Genomic DNA, 17844 nt, shown 5'->3' with positions numbered 1-17844 from the left:
TGGTGATCTCCTCGGCAGAGACACTAGAGCGGTGGAGCTCAGGGTGGACAGCAAGTCCGCTCTGGCCCTGGCAAAGAACCCCGTGTTCCACGAACGCAGCAAGCACATCCGGGTGAGGTACCACTTCATCCGAGGCTGTTTGGAGGAAGGGAGCATCAAGGCGAGCTACATCAACACCAAGGACCAGCTTGCGGACCTGCTCACCAAGCCCCTTGGGAGGATCAAGTTCCTTGAGCTCTGCTCCAGGACCGGGATGGTTCAACTCTCCCACAAGACGACGCACAAGACTTAGGGGGAGAATGATGGATAAGTCTCATGTGTGGCTGGTCTTTGTGGGGCTATGATGCTCACATGGTCATGGTCCTTGTGGCTGTTTTTCTGTTTTTAGGACAGCATCTTAGACTAGAGGACAGCATCTTAGCTAGGACAGCATATTAGCATCTTAGACTAGCATCTTAGACTAGCATCTTGGCATATGCTTGGCTGGCTAGCAGCCTATAAATATGTAACCCCAACCCCTTGGGTTGGCATGGCATTTGTGTGAGCTTGTGTGAGAAATAGACAAGAAAATTGCCCCAACTCCTAGTGTCATCCTCTCTCGATGAGAGTAAGAATTCTCCTACTACCAAGAGTGAGAATTCAGCGACTAACAAGATGCACATTTATATATGCAATGCACATTTGTAAACTTGCATCAGCATCAATAAATATATCTCAATGGCTCAGGACATTTTTATTAGATACACCGTGTATCATGGAGAGAAGTGTCCAAGAAGAAAATTAGCCGTTGAATGTTCAGTGCATAGTTAGAAAGAATAATTCTAAAAAACATATATAATACTCCCAACGTTCTAAAACGTAGGTTAGTTTTTTCCTAAGACAAACTTCTCTAACTTTGACCAAGTATATACAAAAAACTATCAACACTTGCAAATACAAAAGAAATACACTATCGAGACATATTTTCATGGTGGATTTAACGTAACTAATTTTGATGTTCTAGATGGTGCATGTTTCTATACACTTGGTTAAAGTTAGAGAAGTTTGACCTAGAACATAACTAAAACGACCTACATTTTGGAAGAATGAGGGCCAGAGAGGGGTTGTTAAACTCTAAATTGCTCAAATATTTCAACCTTGAACAATGCTACCTGTAATTGTCCTCATGCAAAGATACACTTACATAGACAAAAACTCCAACAGTCAATTGGAGCACTAGGCACTGGCATGAAGGTCAGATTCCATAAACAGATTCTACAAGGCCTTAGTAAAAAACGAAAGAAACATGTCGTGCACAACTATCAAGCAAGAGCTTTCCAAGCTGCTGTTGGGAATTTTTACTGAAATATGTTAGCTCCATCTCATATGGAAGAATACTGAAAAGTAGAAAGTGACTTGCATACACAATTACTGAAACCAGAAGTTTTCAATCAAGATGCATTCAGAATCCTATTTCTGGAAAAGTTGCAGCTTTAAAATGAAATGGGTGATGTGCTTACTCTAAGGATAGATAATGGATTATGAAGTATTAGTCTCCTAAAGTATATTGTAGCTGTTTCTTTATTGTGGGAACCTTAAGAGAGCCATCCTCAGGCATAGTCCTGTGAATGTGGGTGGCATTTTCTCTTGTATAGCATCACCAAGTTTATGCTCACAAATGCTTAGATATTATAACGTAGTATTACACTATTACTCTTTCAAGACAATCAGCTGCTCATATAAAAAGGCATCATATATCAATTCTTTTACCATGAAGATAAAGAAATAAAGAAAATTAAATTAGACTATGGGTCGTACAAATTGTGGCAATGCAAGTATCATGGCTTAATTCTCAGAGGTCATCTTTTACTATTTTTAATCGAGTGTAGTATCTTGCTTGGAGAAAATAAAAATTGAGAACAAAAGCTGAAAGAGAAAAGAGAAATAGCTATTTCAATAATGAGCAACCAGAGAAGACTACATCCCAAATACACCCAAATGAGTGAGACAGACTTAACCTACAGATTTGATGTTTCAGTGAGCCCTCTTGCACACTTGTCACCCTTTCTGTCCTAAATCAATACATTCACAAAGCTAAAATTCAAAGAGAGTGATACCCCTCAATGTGCACTAACACCATTCTCTGCATCGAGCCCGTACAGCACACCTGCATATTTCTCTGTTGAGCCCGCGAAGAATGAATCCTTGAGCTTCCAGAATGCACAGGACGTGACCAGGCTATCAGACCCAGCCTGATGAGATTGCCCAACACGCTCCACATCAAGTAGCTCAGCGAGCTTGTTCAGCCCGCCGTGCAGGCTGTTGCAGAACTTCATGAGATGCTTGATGTCATACACAGTCGGGAAATATATCTTCATAAGTTTAAAGAACCCGGCTTGTGTGTCTGGGAGGGTATTGCAGGTGAGAATCTTCAGCAGGTACCCGAAGTCGTATCCTGCGTGGAAGGTGACCCAGTATACGGAATCGTTGAGCACGACGCCAGAGGACATGAGGAGCTCGGCGAACCGTCGGGCATCGACGCCGCGCTCGGCGTTGCGGCGGAAGTCGATGCCGCTGCGACGGAGCAGTTCGATGGAGTCGGACGCGAAGATGTCGCGCGCGTCGTCGAACTCGCGGAAGTTGAACTGCCAGACGTAGCGGCGGCGGCCAGCACCGAGGGTCGGCAGCTCGCCGCGCGGCCCAGAGAAGGTGACGCCGAGCTGGATGAGGTGCAGCATGTCAACGTTGGCCTTGAGGGTGGCGTAGTTGTAGTCGGCGGGGGAGCGGAAGGCGGCGACGGGCCGGCAGACGATGCCCGGGAACTCCGTGTCCATCGCGACGAACGGGAACTCGTCGACGATGTCGCGGATCAGCGCGAACTCCTCCTCCAGGTTGTCCGCCCACACCTCCCGGATCTCCACCGAGTCGTCGTCGGCCCCGTCTGGCTTTGGGATCACGGTGGCTGTGAGATCTGACATTGCCATGCCAAAGTTCAAACCGAATCTCTCCTAGGGTTTGGTCCGATCGGGGAATGGGGCGAACGGCTCGAGAAGGGGGCCGAAGCCTCTGGATTTTTAGAGGTGAGATTGGAGGGGGGTACGTGTGGTAGCCAAGACAGAAGACGATGCGGCAATACCTCTATCACATATCAACGGCTGAGATCACATCCACATGAAATGTGCAGCGTAGTCTTTCCTTCCTTGCTTGCAAATTCAAATTACAGGCGTGTTTGGATGGTACACTGGCAAGCGCTACCTGGCCAGACCAGCCATCCGGGTGGTTACAGGCATCCCAAATCAGACGCCTAGCCTTGCTGCGTGGCCCAGAGAACTTTACCAAGCCGAGAGACAAACAAGCCTGTACGTGTAAGTGTTGAACTGGACAAAACAGGACGGTGCATGTTTACATCTAAAATTAGAACCATTCCGCCGTTATAAACGTGATCAGTATTTGATTCTCCTTATACGATTCATGCAACTACAGAAAAGAAATGTTAATTATCATGATTTTTAAATGTGCTAGTTGTGACTATTTTTAAGCCTAGTACATGTTTTCAACGCACGTTGGATGGTGGAAAATAACTAGTTTTGAGCAAGAAATAAAACTTTGCCATGTGATATTTTTAACGGAAATATGACTAAGTGTTACTTGAAATGAAGTTGAGTTGGAAAGTACGTGTCATCTCATTGTCCTTTGTATAGATTCTAGAAGTTGGTCTGATTGGTAAATTGTATGAAATGTTAGAGAAAGAACAATGCACTTAGAATTTTAGAGAGGTGGGATTAGTCAAATAGACGTGGTAGCATGACAAGATGGCGCAACAATATCTATGTCATGTACCAACGACTGAGATCAATTTTCACACTAAATATGTTTCTATAAAAACAGCTTTTTCCTTCTTTACATGCAAATTCAAATTCTATGACCTACAATAAAAAGTGGCGGTGCATGTTTAAACCCAAAACTGAAACCAATCTACCATAGAATGAACATGTTGAACTACTAGATATTATCTAGCGCTCCTAATTAAAAAGAAAGCATTGATTACCATGAACTTTTGAAATAGCTAGTTGTGACAATGTTTAGTTGTAGAGCACTTTCCGTAGGCATGGTAGCCAAGACAATACGACAGTACCACTATGACATATCAACTGTTGTACATCAAATATACGGCCAGAAGGCAGTCTTTTCTTCCTTGATTGGAAATTCAAATTATGTGCAAGTGTTGAACTAGCTAAAACAATATGGTGCATGTCTACAACTAAAATTAGAACCGATTTGTCGTTACAAACGTGATCGATATTTAATTCTCATAGTGATTTTAGTGCACCTACAGAAGATAAATGTTAACCCATGATTTTAAAATGTGCTAGTTGTGACTATTTTTAAGTCTATAACATGGTTTCAATGTACGTTGGATGGTGGAAAATAACTAATTTTTGTTACATGATATTTTAGCAAAAATACGGCTTAGTGTCAACGGAAATTGAGTTGAGTTGGAAACTATGGGCCATCTTATTGTTTATTTTTGGTATTCTAGAGGTTGGTCCAATTGGTGAATAGGATGAAATGCTCTAGAAAAAAACAAAGCACTTGGAATTTTAGAGAGGTGAGAGTAGTGTAGTATCAAGGATGCGATGATGCAACAATACCTCAGAGGGTGTAACACCTTCGGTGTTACATACATGTTTAACAATAGTTTAAGGCTTAATAAAACCTAATAAATAAGTTTTCTATGCTTGGTGATAAATTCTTGCATGAAATGATACGATACATGTTTGTTTAAATCACCTTTGCGAATATAGTCAACATGTGTGATATCAACCAACCTCGATTTTGTGCTTAAACATCTCTAAATGAGTTTGCAAACAAAAGCTATTTAGGGTTCATGTTGGGAAAATGATTAAAAATGCCAAAAATATTACCTTGTTTTAATTGCTCAATAGCTTTTTGAAGGATAAATAAATAATTATTTTATATAGAAACTATAAAATATGTGGGTATGAAAAACTTAGTTTAAGTTTTGTACTTTGCGGTAGAGTGCTTGTTCAGGCCTAGTTTAATTGTTTGATAGGTTAATTAGTGCTTTAAAGTTTGAATAAAATATCATTTCCTAGGAGACTTACAAAGTTTCCAAGTGCTTAGTGTTTTCACTGACACTGCTAACTTTGGCCCTAATTACCCGCTAATTCATTGTCCTAATGCCCTTGGTCCCTTAAGCAAAGTTGTAGTCTACAATTTGGTGAAGATCTTTTGTATAGGACGTGGGACCTAGTTCTTGACCAAACTCGCTGCACCAAATGTCAAAGAGGAGCACATGGCCACTGCCACGCCCACGCCCTGCTCTGACCTCGCCCATGCCCTGCCTTGCCCACGTCGCGCCCATGCTATGGTAGAACCGCTCGAAATAGCACGTTTTCGAAGGCACTCGTCTTCCACCAGACACTAAGCACCCGAAAATAAGCTACATCGGACAGTTTCGTCGAGCACACCCTAATGGAGAACTCGAACAATCCATGTTTTTCCTTCAAAATCCAATAATAAGAATGAGTTTACAATACTTAGTCCATTTCATACATCAAGAGTTCTCAAAAATACATTATTATAATACCAAGTTCAGAGTGTGGAATTTAAACAGTGGAATTTAAAATAAACATCTAGCGATAAGATACAAGGATCCGTCTGTGCTCACTAGAAGAATCCTCCACACAACAACTACTCCTCAAGCTGGACCTGCAACAGGGGTAAATAAACCCTGAATACACAATGTACTCGCAAGACTTACCCAACTAGTATGAATAATTTCCTAACTCCAAATGCTATGATAAGCTTTATGGTTTGTTGGGTTTCCTTATTTTTACAAAAAGCAACACTAGTAGTGAATCCTTATGTATGCATTTTATTAGCAGTCATGATTAGTTCATTAGCTAACTATTCTATGTAAGCACATGTTCTACTTTCAAGCAAGAGTTGAGCAATCAGATCAATTTCACCACCTTTCATCTTCTAGTTCTTATTACGGTGCTAGATCATAGACAAGTCGTATCGTATTATATGGCGATTCACAAATCAATGTAGCCTAGCTGGGTACCCTAAAACACACGCCCCGCTTATACCCTAGGCATAAGCAGGACCAACCCACCACTCTCCTATCAAGGAGTCCACGTCCCCGTCCAAACTTGGACTCCAAGCCCCCACACCTGAGTCTCAGACTCAGTGTGGTGCTTAGACCTCCACCATCCCTGTCTCCAATCAGCCAGTCCGAAAAGAGCCGAAACCCATGACAAGAGAGCAATGAACCTTCCCTACTCCCATAAATAAGTATGTGCTAAGGATAATAAGTCTGTGACCTGACTAGAATCCAATGCAACGGTCGGTCCTTAACCAACACGGATAGGGAAAACAGTGCAACCAAGTTATGCCCCGTTGGCCATGGGACACAACCTCTTACACCCATCAATACCCATACCATATCCCTATCCAGTCTCTATTTCTTTTTCACCATTTATCATGGAAGTGATAATAATAATCATCTATTGCGAGTAATGGCCTATGCTAGTAGGACTTGGCCTACATGCAGGTTACTCACGTTACAGATAGCCTAAGCATAGTAGCGACTCGACCTATGCTAGTAGGACTCATAGGTAGGTTTATCTATGCATATAATTTCAACCATAAGCCTATAACATAAATGCACATCACATATATAGACCCAATGATTATTCAAAATAAGGGTTATGCACTAGGGCTTGCCTTAGGTAGGCGGGGTGTTAGCTAGCTAGTCAGTGGTGGCTCTAGGACCTCCTCCTGCACGAGGATCTCCTCCTTATACTCCTCAATCACCTCCTTGAACTCGTGATCTCCATTGGTCACGATCTCCACCAACTCGTTCTCTACATGCATGCGATGATGATGTAACACTTAGTATTACGACAACAGCAACTCTTAAAATAACAATACATCTACCAATCTACTAAGGTAACTCTAATGACTAAGATACTAAGATAGCTATCATTTTCATCAAGTAAAGTGTTGGTTTCAAACACCTAGCTTTACAAATGGAGAATTTATCTTTATTTCTACTAATGATTTAATGTATACTTGAAACAAAGAGCATTTAACTACCCTTATGTCAAGCCTATGCTAAAGCTACAAAAATTACAGTGAGCACATAACAATATCACAAAGCTACTGTAAAATTTTCAAAGCTAAAGCTATCACAATTTGGCCACAAAAATTCCTACAATATCTAACCTAGTAATATTAAGCATTCTCAAATGATTTAATACCTCCTGGTATCAGCAAATATATATATGAACTAAATACACTAACAGATAGAGCATAATTTTAGAAACTTAACAAAATTTGTTTCACAATTTTTGGACATCTACATTATTTTATATTAATTATCAAAGTTTAACTCAGAATTAAAATGAAAAGCTATTTCTATTCTCCACGAAAAAGATACACTCAATTTGGCCCAACGCGCCCCACGCGGCGCAATGCGCGTGCACGCGCGAGCACGCTATGGGCCTTAGGTGAGGCGTGACCCACGCGCGGAGGCGGCCCGCGGCGAGGAAGCCCGTGCGCTTCGGCACTCTTGCAAAAATGCCCCTGGACTATGAGCAAAACAACCCACAGTCCACATTACTATTTCTATAGACAATAACTTTGCAACAAAACCCCCAGATCTTTCTCTTTACAACAGCAAGGTCCTCGGCCATCCCCACGCGCTCCAGCGCGGCGAGCAGTGGCACGGGCGCTTATGCCGACCACATGGGACACCCGCTGACCTATCTACGAGGTCGACGCTCACCTAGGGTTTGATGCAAGACGATGGGCAGCGATTGCATGAGCCGAGACACCGTAGAGGGACCTCTCCATGATGGCGGGCACCCTACAGCAATGGCGATGGCGTTCAGGCAATCCACAGCAACAACAAGGCGGCAGGGGGTAGCGGGTGAGCAACGACCACTCACCAGTGACCTTACTGAGAAGCTAGCTCGGCCGAAGATGACCCAAACAAGGCTAGCCACATGCGCACTACGAGGTGAACGATGGACCGTAAAGGCACAGCCGCATCAACATCGAGGAGGTGGCACTAGAGCTACGACTAGCGTGCGCACGACGAAGAGGGAACCAAGGCAAGCTAATGGTGCAGAGGAATTAGCGTGGGGTGAAGTGGTGGAGGCTGGCCACGACGCGGGCGATGATGGGCCTTAACGGCATGGCAGCGGGCAAAGCTCCAAAATCAGAGCTCGGCGTGATGCGAGTTAAGGTGGGGTAGGGTCGGCTAGAGAGGTGGCGTGAAGGTGGAGACATGAGCACGAGGAATAGATGAGAGGTGCTTGCTCTCTGGCTTCACTGTGACATGATGTGATAGCGGCGAAAAACAGAGAGAGAGAGAGACGGGCACGGTAGTGGGTTTCGCTCATCTATGCCTTGGCGGGACACGTCCGACCAGACTTAGGGTGGCATCTACGCACCCGCTACATGACAATACGGCCAAACCATGTGCGAGCATGGAGGCAAGTGAGAGCACGACATGTGTGACCATAGTGCCATTAAGGCGAGATGATGGCACAAGGCAGCCCATGTGCAAACTAGGACAAGGCAAACGGCAGCAGCACAGCGTCGCAGTGGCGTCGGTAGCGGCAGCGTCATGACGTGAGGCAGGTCGACAGTGCGAACATGACAGTGAGTTGATGGTGTCAGCAGTGGCTCCATCACGACACGTGCAGGGCAGTCGGTAGCAGTGGCAATGGCTCCATGCGGTGGGGCCAACGGCAGCCGAGACCTAGCTAGGCCAGAGGCAGCTAAAAGCTCTAGTTTGGTTTTAGTGAATTGATGAAACCCTAAGTGCTAACCTAGTTCATCAAGTGATCATGAGATAGGTAGCACACTTCAAGTAGAGAAGCAAATAAAGATCATAACATGACAATGGTGATAGCATGGAGATGATCAAGGGCTTAAACTTGAAGAGAAGAAAGAGAAAAACAAAAAGCTCAAGGCAAAGGTATAACTTATAGGAGCTATTTTGTTTTGGTGATCAAGACACTTAGAGAGTGTGATCACATTTTGGTTTGATAGCCATACTATTAAGAGGGGTGAAACTCGTATCGGAATGCGGTTATCAAAGTGCCACTAGATGCTCTAGCTCATTGCATATGCATTTAGGATCTAGTGGAGTGCTAACACCCTTGATAATATTTGTGAAGATATGCTAACACATGTGCACAAGGTGTTTGCATATGCATTCGGCGCTTTCAGGAAAATAAAATGCCTATTTTCTATTGCGCCAGATGCAAATTCTTAGTGGTTGGCACATTAGAGCAAGGGTGGAGAAGATAGAAGTGAGAACAGAGCTGATGCCAGCGTTGGTCCAATGACCGGACGCTGAATCCAGAAGCACTAGACGCTGACTGCTTGCGTCCGGTCGCGTTGACTGTCGGTACAGTGGCTAGGGTTTACCACCAGACGCTGGCTGTGTTCGGTCGAGGTGGACCGGACATGTTCGGTCGAGGAAAACCAGGTTTCAACCCTTACTGTACTCGACCGGACGCTGAGGTTCCAGCATCCGGTCAGTTTTAACCGGACGCGTCCGGTCGAGGTCAGTACCTTACTAGAAACGACCGGATGCTGGGGGTTTAGCGTCCGGTCAGTTGAAGCTACTGTGTCTGGTCAGCGTCATAGCCGTTGGAATCTGACAAACAGCATTTGATGCTGGTGACACGTGGCGTCCATCGGGCGACCGGACGCTGAGGGCCAGCGTCCGGTCAGTATGACCGGAGCGTCCGGTCAGAGCGCGTTTTGCTGAGTGAAGGGGTATAACGGCTCTATTTGATTGAGGCTCTATTTATAGCCCCATGGCCGGCTCAAGGGATAACTCTTGCACATTTTCATTGACATAGCAACCTTATGAGCCTAGCCAAAGGACTCCCACTCATCTACATCATTGATTCATCATCATAGTGAGATTGGGAGTGATCTAAGTGCATTGCTTGAGTGATTGCATCTAGAGGCACTTAGTGATCGTGTTTCGCTACGGATTTCGCTTGTTACTCTTGGTGGTTGCCGCCACCTAGACGGCTTGGAGCAGCGAGGATCGTCGAGCGGAGGTGGTGATTGTCTCCGGCTCCGATCGTGGTGATTGTGAGGGGTTCTTGACCTTGTCCCTGGCGGAGAGCCAAAAGGTACTTTAGTAAATTGCTCGTGGCTTGTGTGATCCTCATCTTGTGTTGGTTGTGCGGCACCCTATTGAGGGTTTGGCGTGTGAAGCCAATTAGCGCGTGAACCTCTAAGTGAGTGAATCACCACAACGAGGACTAGCTTGCCGGCAAGCAAGTGAACCTCGGTAAAAATCATTGTGTTCATCCTTTGATTCCGAGGTGATTGGTCTCCATTGTTATTCCTCTTTGTGATTGATTGGTACTTCATCTACATGGCGGTATAACTATCCTAATCACTCTCTTTACTTTACCGCAAATTAGTTGACAAGCTTTTTAGTGTAGCTAGTTGTGAGAGCTTGCTTGGTTGGTTGGTGTGGCTCTTTAGTTAGTCTTTGAGAGCACACTAACATAGAATAGTGTATTTGCTATTGTGTGAATAAACACTATCTAAACTAGAATTATGGTAGGTGGCTTGCATTTTAAGTAGGCTAGCGCAACACTCGCTTTGCCTCATAATTGTCTAACCACTTTGTTAAGTGTTGTTGTAGAAATTTTATTAGGCTATTCACCCCCCCTCTAGCCATTAGGATCTTTCAGCAGCCATAGCTAGCCACTCGCGGTAGTGCGCGCGTGCACATGTGTGACCAATGTGGCGATGCCAAGCACCCAAGCACGGTGATCATGGCCACGCAGCCAACCAGCCTGAAACCATGACACGCATGATTTTCAAAGCCTTCAACGTGACCAGACAGTTGCTCCTAAACCTAAATCATCTTCACCATGCTCAAGATGGCACATGAGACTACCAAATCAAGCTATAACACTGCAGCACCCTTTAACCCAATCTCTCATAATAAATTGTTAAACATAGCAATGTTTAGATGTTGGCAGACTTGAAAATTTCTAAGTTTTAGAGCTGAATTTGATTTCCATTTGCGATTTCTAAGCTAGTGGAAATATTAACTAGTAATATCATTTTTCGACCATAAGTATTTCATTGCCATCTACAAAGTTTGTACTTCAAACTTTATTTAAGTATCACATACATGTTCTATAGCATTTTTGCTTAATAAAAATTGGTTTTAAACCCTAAGTGATATAACATGACTATCGAATCAACTTTCGTTCTTGAGTTATAGAAATTGATCTACACACTTCATCACATGCATTAACACATAAACATGATGCTCATAATATATTTTAGTAAATGATTTATGATGTAACACCGAGGGTGTTACACATGCCGCGCTGCTCCCCCTCCCTTCCTTCTTTTACACGCCCAGCTCACGCAGCTCACTCGCTCGCACCCTGCTTGCTCTCCCTCGGCCTCTCCCTTGCTCTGCTGCTCACAAGCACCCGCCATGCCCGAGCTCGGGGTCAAGCTCGAGCGCCATAGTCCTTGCAGTTGCACTCGGTCACAAGCTGAGTTGAGCTCGCCCCACCTCCCACCTCGCTCTCCGCTATGCTCCACATGCGCTCACCATAGCCGCATTGTCGGGAGCCACCGTGGCTCCTACTCTAGTCACCGTCATGTTGCATGCACATAGCCAGGCCACTGCGCCCTGCCCTGGCACGAGCAGGGCCTAGTGAAAGGTCCTAATATGGCTAGAGGGGTGTGAATAGCCTATTTAAAAATCTATAAATCAACTAGAGCAATTTGATTAGTACGAAAAATAGCGAAATGCAAACTTGCTCTAGCTCTACAATGGTTGCAAGACACCTATCCAACAATTCTAGTTGCAATGATTACTAGGCACACAACTTGCAATGTTACTACTCACTAAGAGCTCTCAATCTTGCTACTCTAAAGAGCTCTACTAGATGAACTTAACATAACAAAGCAAGCTCTCAATTCTAATTACACTAAAGAGCTTGCCACAACTAGTTTGTAAGAATATAAATGAGTGAGTAGGGTGATTATACCATCGTGTAGAGGAGTGAACCAATCACAAGATGAAACATAAATCAATCATCAGGAGAATACCAAAGGGCAAGAGACAACCAATTTTTCTCCCAAGGTTCACGTGCTTGTCGGCACGCTAGTCCCCATTGTGTCGACCAACACTTGGTGGTTCAGTGGCTAAGAGGTGTTGCACAAACCTCGTCCACACAATTGGACACCACAAGAACCTATCCATAAGTAAGGTAACTCAACAACATGAGCAATCCACTAGAGTTACCTTTTGGCTCTCCCCTAGGGAAGGCACAAGACCCCTCACAATCACCACGATCGAAGCCGGAGACAATCACCAACCTCCGCTCAATGATCCTCGCTGCTCCAAGCCATCTAGGTGGTGGCAACCACCAAGAGTAACAAGTGAATCCCACAGGAAAACACAAATGACAAGCGCCACTAGATGCAATCACTCAAGCAATGCGCTTGGATTCTCTCCCAATCTCACAATGATGATGAAACAATGATGAAGATGAGTGGGAGGGCTTTGGCTAAGCTCCCAAGGTTGCTATGTCAATGCAAAATAGCCAAGAGAATGAGCTTGAGCCAGCCATGGGGCTTAAATAGAAGTCCCCACAAAATAGAGTCGTTGTACCTCTTCACTAGGCACAAAACAGGGTGACCGGACGCTCTGATCAAATCGACCGGACGCTGGACCTCAGCGTCTAGTCACGCGATGTGTGCCATGTGTCATTGGCTTCAAACGCAGATCGCCTGATCTGAAGGGTCAAGTGATGACCGAACGCATCAGTTAGAAAGTGACCGAATGTAGGACCCCAGCGTCCGGTCATTTCTAGTAAGGTTCCAAACACGAAATTTCACGACCGAATGCGTCCGGTCAAGCTCGACCGGACTCACCCGACGTCCGATCACTCAACATTTCCTCTATGCGCCTCACGTCAGCATACGTCAGCACTGACCGGACGCACCCTGCTAGTGTTCGATCACTCTTCGCGCCAACGTCTGGTTAAAGACCAAGACACGTGCTCACTGGTGCTACTGACCGGGCGTAGGACCCCAGCGTCCAGTCACTACACCACCAGCATTCAGTCACTGCGTGAACCTCTGTCTTTTCTATATAGGGCACCGGTGGCACCGTCGGACTGTCCGCACTCTACGGGCGGACACTCCACCAGTGAAGTTTCTAACCCTTGCTCAAATGTGCCAACCACCAATGTACCACCTTATGCACATGTGTTAGCATATTTTCATAAAATACTTTCAAGGGTGTTAGCACTCCACTAGATCCTAAATGCATATATAATGAGTTAAAGCATCTAGTGGCACTTTGATAACCTCATTTTAGTATGAGTTTCACCCCTCTTAATAGTATGACTATCTAACCTAAATATGATCACACTCGCTAAGTGTCTTGATCACCGAAACAAAATGGCTCCTACTATTTATACCTTTGCCTTGAGCCTTTTATTTTTCTCTTTCTTCTTTTCAAGTTCAAGCATTTGATCATCACCATGCCATCACCATTGTCATGATCTTCGTCATTGCTTCATCACTTGGAGTAGTGCTACCTATCTCATAATCACTTTGATAAACTAGGTTAGCACTTAGGGTTTCATCAATTAACCAAAACTAAACTAGAGCTTTCACCTAGCCGTGGGCACTCCATGTCTACCCGGTTCCTAGGAGCCTACCCTTGCTAGCCACCACGCCCCACGGTGCTGCTGTCGCCTACCACCATAGTCGCTAGCCATTGGCGTCCACGGCTGGACCGCCTCGGGCCACCTCTAGCGAGGCCGTGGATAGCCCCAGGTCTCTACGAGGCCTGCTCACCCCTCCGCCCAGTCCATCGCCACGCGCCTAGCCCTCCACAACCAGAAATCAACCCTGCCGCGGCCCTCCTCTGCTTGGTGAAGACGAGGAAGAAGAAGAAAAGGACCTCGCGCTTAAATAGAAGCTTTTCTAGGGTCCCCATTGTAAATCTTCTTACTCACATGAATAGTACTACTAGACTGTGGGTTGATTCAAGAAAAGCTCAGGGGCCACTGTGCAAGGTGTTTGTCTTTTATGGTTTTTCCTTTTCTTTTATGTTTTATTCGGCTAAAACTTTGAAAAATAATAGTAAACTGTAGAAAAAGCATAAAAATGTCAAACCAGTTTTGTTACACTCCACACAAGTAGATCTATGCAGTAGATATATAATATGACATGTTTTAGTACAAAAGTTTTGCTATAGATATTTGTCTATGTTTTTTAATGTTAAATTCATATCTACTGTTATATGAATCTAATTGCTATGAAATTATTATGGTAGGTTACTTGTTGCATGCTTGTGCTATGGTAAAAATTTCATGTCCAATGGATGCTTATTTACCAAGTTATTGATTGATCATGTGTTACATGCCTTTATTGCTTTTAAATCTTAATTAATTGCTAGTAAATAATTTGCTAGTACTAAAATTATAAAATTTATGTGGTAGTTATGTTTAGTTAAGATGTATCACCCATAAATTTTTTATGTCCAAAAGAGATGTTTGGTGCGCCACCTTTTTATTCCTTGGTTGTAATTATTAAAGCTTTTATATATGTTAGGTGTTTAGATTAGGGTTAATATATTGTCTATACTACTTGTTTTATATGATGACTAGGCAAAGTGTGTTTAGTAAGTAGAAGTGTGCTTGGCATGTTATGATAAGCTTTCACTTGTATGTTTAAAATGCAAATGGTTGTTTTGCTTACTTGTGTTAGGTTGATAATAGTAACTCGCAAGTAAGTCACTAGGAGAGGATGAGAGTCGAACCTCCCACGTTTAGTTACCGTTCACCATGATGACGTTTTGCTTGTCTTCTAGTGTTTGTAAATGTCTTTGTTACACTTGTTTGAATTAAGCATTCATTTGCATCTATGCATATCATTTAGGTGCGTTGGTGGTTGATGGATGGGTTGATGGCCTATGGAGTTAAACCAGAAGCGGGTGTAATGTGACCATGTCCAGAAGATGGAGATGGTTGGATCATGTCCCAAAGATGGAGCCAACCAACATAGTATAATGATGGTTTACCTAGAGAAGCCCCGGTGCATAACCCTTATTTTTTAAGCATTTATTATTATGTTGATGTGCATTAAGTTACAGGAGTTGATTGAAACCCACCTGCATAAATATTATATCCTAAGAGTCCTACTAGTATGATAGGAATCATGTAGTATGCCCTGTGTCGGGTACCACGAGAAGGGGTCCCCTAAACAACTATCGAAAAAAATCGCTTATACCCCGTCAAAATCAAAGCCAAGAGACAACTATTGGTTAAACCCCGGCCACGTCCAAGGCCACCTACTCTCCGCCTCGCTAGAGGCCTTGCATGAGAGGCCTCGGACGGCCTACCGATTCTTTGTCTTGCCCGAGGCCCTACGCGTACAGCCTCGGACGAGACGCTGATTCTCCGCCTCGCTCAAGGCCGGCTCAGCAAAACAGCCCCATCGCCTCTGCCTCGACCAACTTCTCGGAAAAGATGTCACGTCCGCCCGGCGCGTTCAACCGCTCCCGCGATATCAGCTGAACGATGGCTCGACACAGTGGCGTGGCCGATTGGACGCCAGTCACATCGAAGCCATGCTATCTAGGATAGGATAGGGCAGGGGTTACTAGCCGCTGTGCTTGGTGCTATGCCCACGACCGGTGCCCATACTGCGCTGTGCTACCTAACTCCTGCTCCAGGGACAACGCGGCGTGCGGAGTTAGGTCCAGGTTACTATAGCCTCGGAATCAGTGTATAGGCCCAACTGCTCCCTCCATGCCTCGGTAGTCTACTTCAGGGTCTAGGCAACCTCGGGATTCACGCCCGCTGGGCCCCCCATGATGGCTCAGCCTCGGCACCAACTGAGCCTCGGCTCTTCATGCGATCAACACACAGCAACCAGCACGTCGCTTGCCAGGCCCTACGTCAAGCTATCACTGGAGCTCCCACGTCGCACAAGATCAGATGTGACCGGCACGTTGCTCTAGCACTTCAAGGGCAGGACCACTCCCTCAACCATGCTACCATAGTAACAGGCTACAGGGCTCAGACATGCCACCTCTATTCGTAGGACACCGCATAGCGAACACATGTATCACCCCTGACCCCCCTTCAACTATAAAAGGGAGGGATCGGGGCCGTTTCTAGGGGACACGCATAGGCAGACGGACAAACTCACTCACGCGCAAGCAACGCTCTGTAACATGCACATTTACCCGCTGCCTGAGATCAGCATCTCAAGCAACTCACACCGCTCCACGCAGAGACCTAGGACTAACTCCCTCTCTCGCCTTGCTTGTAACCCCCTACTGCGAGTATTTCGGTGTAAGGAATACAAGATCGATATCTCAGACTAGACGTAGGGCACCCATTGCCTGAACCAGTACAAACCTTATGTCTCTTTACATCACCATCTAGGATTAGGGGCACACAGTGCATTTTTACTAGTTGGTTGAGGGCCCGCTAGTCCGAAACACCGACAGTTGGCGCGCTAGGTAGGGGTTCTGTGTGTCAGCTTCATCTCCCTAACAAGTTCTAGATGGGTGATCTGGTTTGGGAGCCTAGAGTTCATGTCTCTAGGATATGAGTATGATATGGTACTTCTCACACCCTGAGCCCCACCGACCGATGACGACATCACGCACCCGCAGCCTAGGCGTAGGCGATGCCCGAGCGGCCGCTCTCGTCACGCTCGCTAGGCACGACACGAGCGGGGCCACCCTGACACCATGCGAACTCAGGGTGACACACTATGCTCAACCGGTATCCCATGCCCAGCTATTGGCACAAGGTCCCTGGTTGGGGACCTGTCTAGCCTGAGCCTAGACAAGGGAAAGGCACCGGTGGCGCACGACGACACCCCCGTCATCAAGCTCAGCCCCGCCACCTCCTAAGGAGTTGACTTTGGCGGAGCAAAGCCTAGCGATAGCACCATCCCCGTACCCCTTTGGGTTGAGAAATGCCACCACCACCTATGCTTCTGCCTATGCTTCTACTCACACAGAGCCCTTAGGACGCCACCAACACTTCGCCCTTGACTTCGGCACCATGACTTCGACTCACACCCACACTAACTCCTCGAAGGAGGATGAGGCATGGGCTGGAGTGGACTTCTCTGGACTTCGTGACCCTGAAGCCATGCGTCGCTTCCTGGCCACGAGTGACTACTACTTCGGCTACTCCAACTCTGATGATGAAGGCACTTATGATCCCACTCGTGAGTGCTTCCACATCAGACTCGGGATGCCAAGCATGGGTGATGAGGACGAGGGGATAGGCAATCATACCCCGCTTTGCCAGGGAGTGAGCGATGCCACACCCTCACGCGTTGTCCCATCGGCAGCACGGAATAAGAGCCTCGCCCTCGGACAACTTCAACACTCGGACCTAGAGCAGCTCCGTGAGCTTCAGGCCAAGGTCAAGCAAGATTGACTCCTTTTGCAGCAGCTTCGAGACACTCTCAAGCAGGAGCAGTAGGGTCACGGTGATGGCGGAAGAGCCCGGCGGAGGGCCTGCGATGTCCACCACCGCATCAACGATGACAAAGGGGGTGAGCAACCCCCAATCTTCAATCGTGCTAGCTAGAACATCGCGGCTGCGACAATGCTAGTCTGAACGATGCTCGAGCCCTCTACTACGGAGGGGCAATGGGTCCACTGTGAGCTTTAGGATCTCCTTGAGACCACCGCGGTGTAGCAGGCCGAGAGTTCCACCTCCCGATGGCGCAGAGGCACCTCGGACCTTCCCATGGCACTGCCTCGGTAGGACA

The 17844-nt window shown here is 45.9% G+C and overlaps 1 protein-coding gene across 1 annotated transcript; it reads right to left on the bottom strand.

Annotated features, from left to right (window-relative positions):
- Nucleotides 1-1829: 1829 nt before the first annotated feature.
- Nucleotides 1830-3088, bottom strand: LOC136478265 (probable CCR4-associated factor 1 homolog 7). Its single transcript, XM_066476632.1, has one exon. The coding sequence runs from the start codon at nt 2961-2963 to the stop codon at nt 2100-2102; it is 864 nt and encodes a 287-aa protein (XP_066332729.1). The 5' UTR covers nt 2964-3088; the 3' UTR covers nt 1830-2099.
- Nucleotides 3089-17844: the final 14756 nt, after the last annotated feature.

The sequence above is a fragment of the Miscanthus floridulus genome, chromosome 8, assembly GCF_019320115.1.
Source record: "Miscanthus floridulus cultivar M001 chromosome 8, ASM1932011v1, whole genome shotgun sequence".
NCBI lineage: Eukaryota > Viridiplantae > Streptophyta > Magnoliopsida > Poales > Poaceae > Miscanthus > Miscanthus floridulus.
Note: the sequence above shows the minus strand (reverse complement) of the source record. Positions and strands in the feature narration are given on the sequence as shown.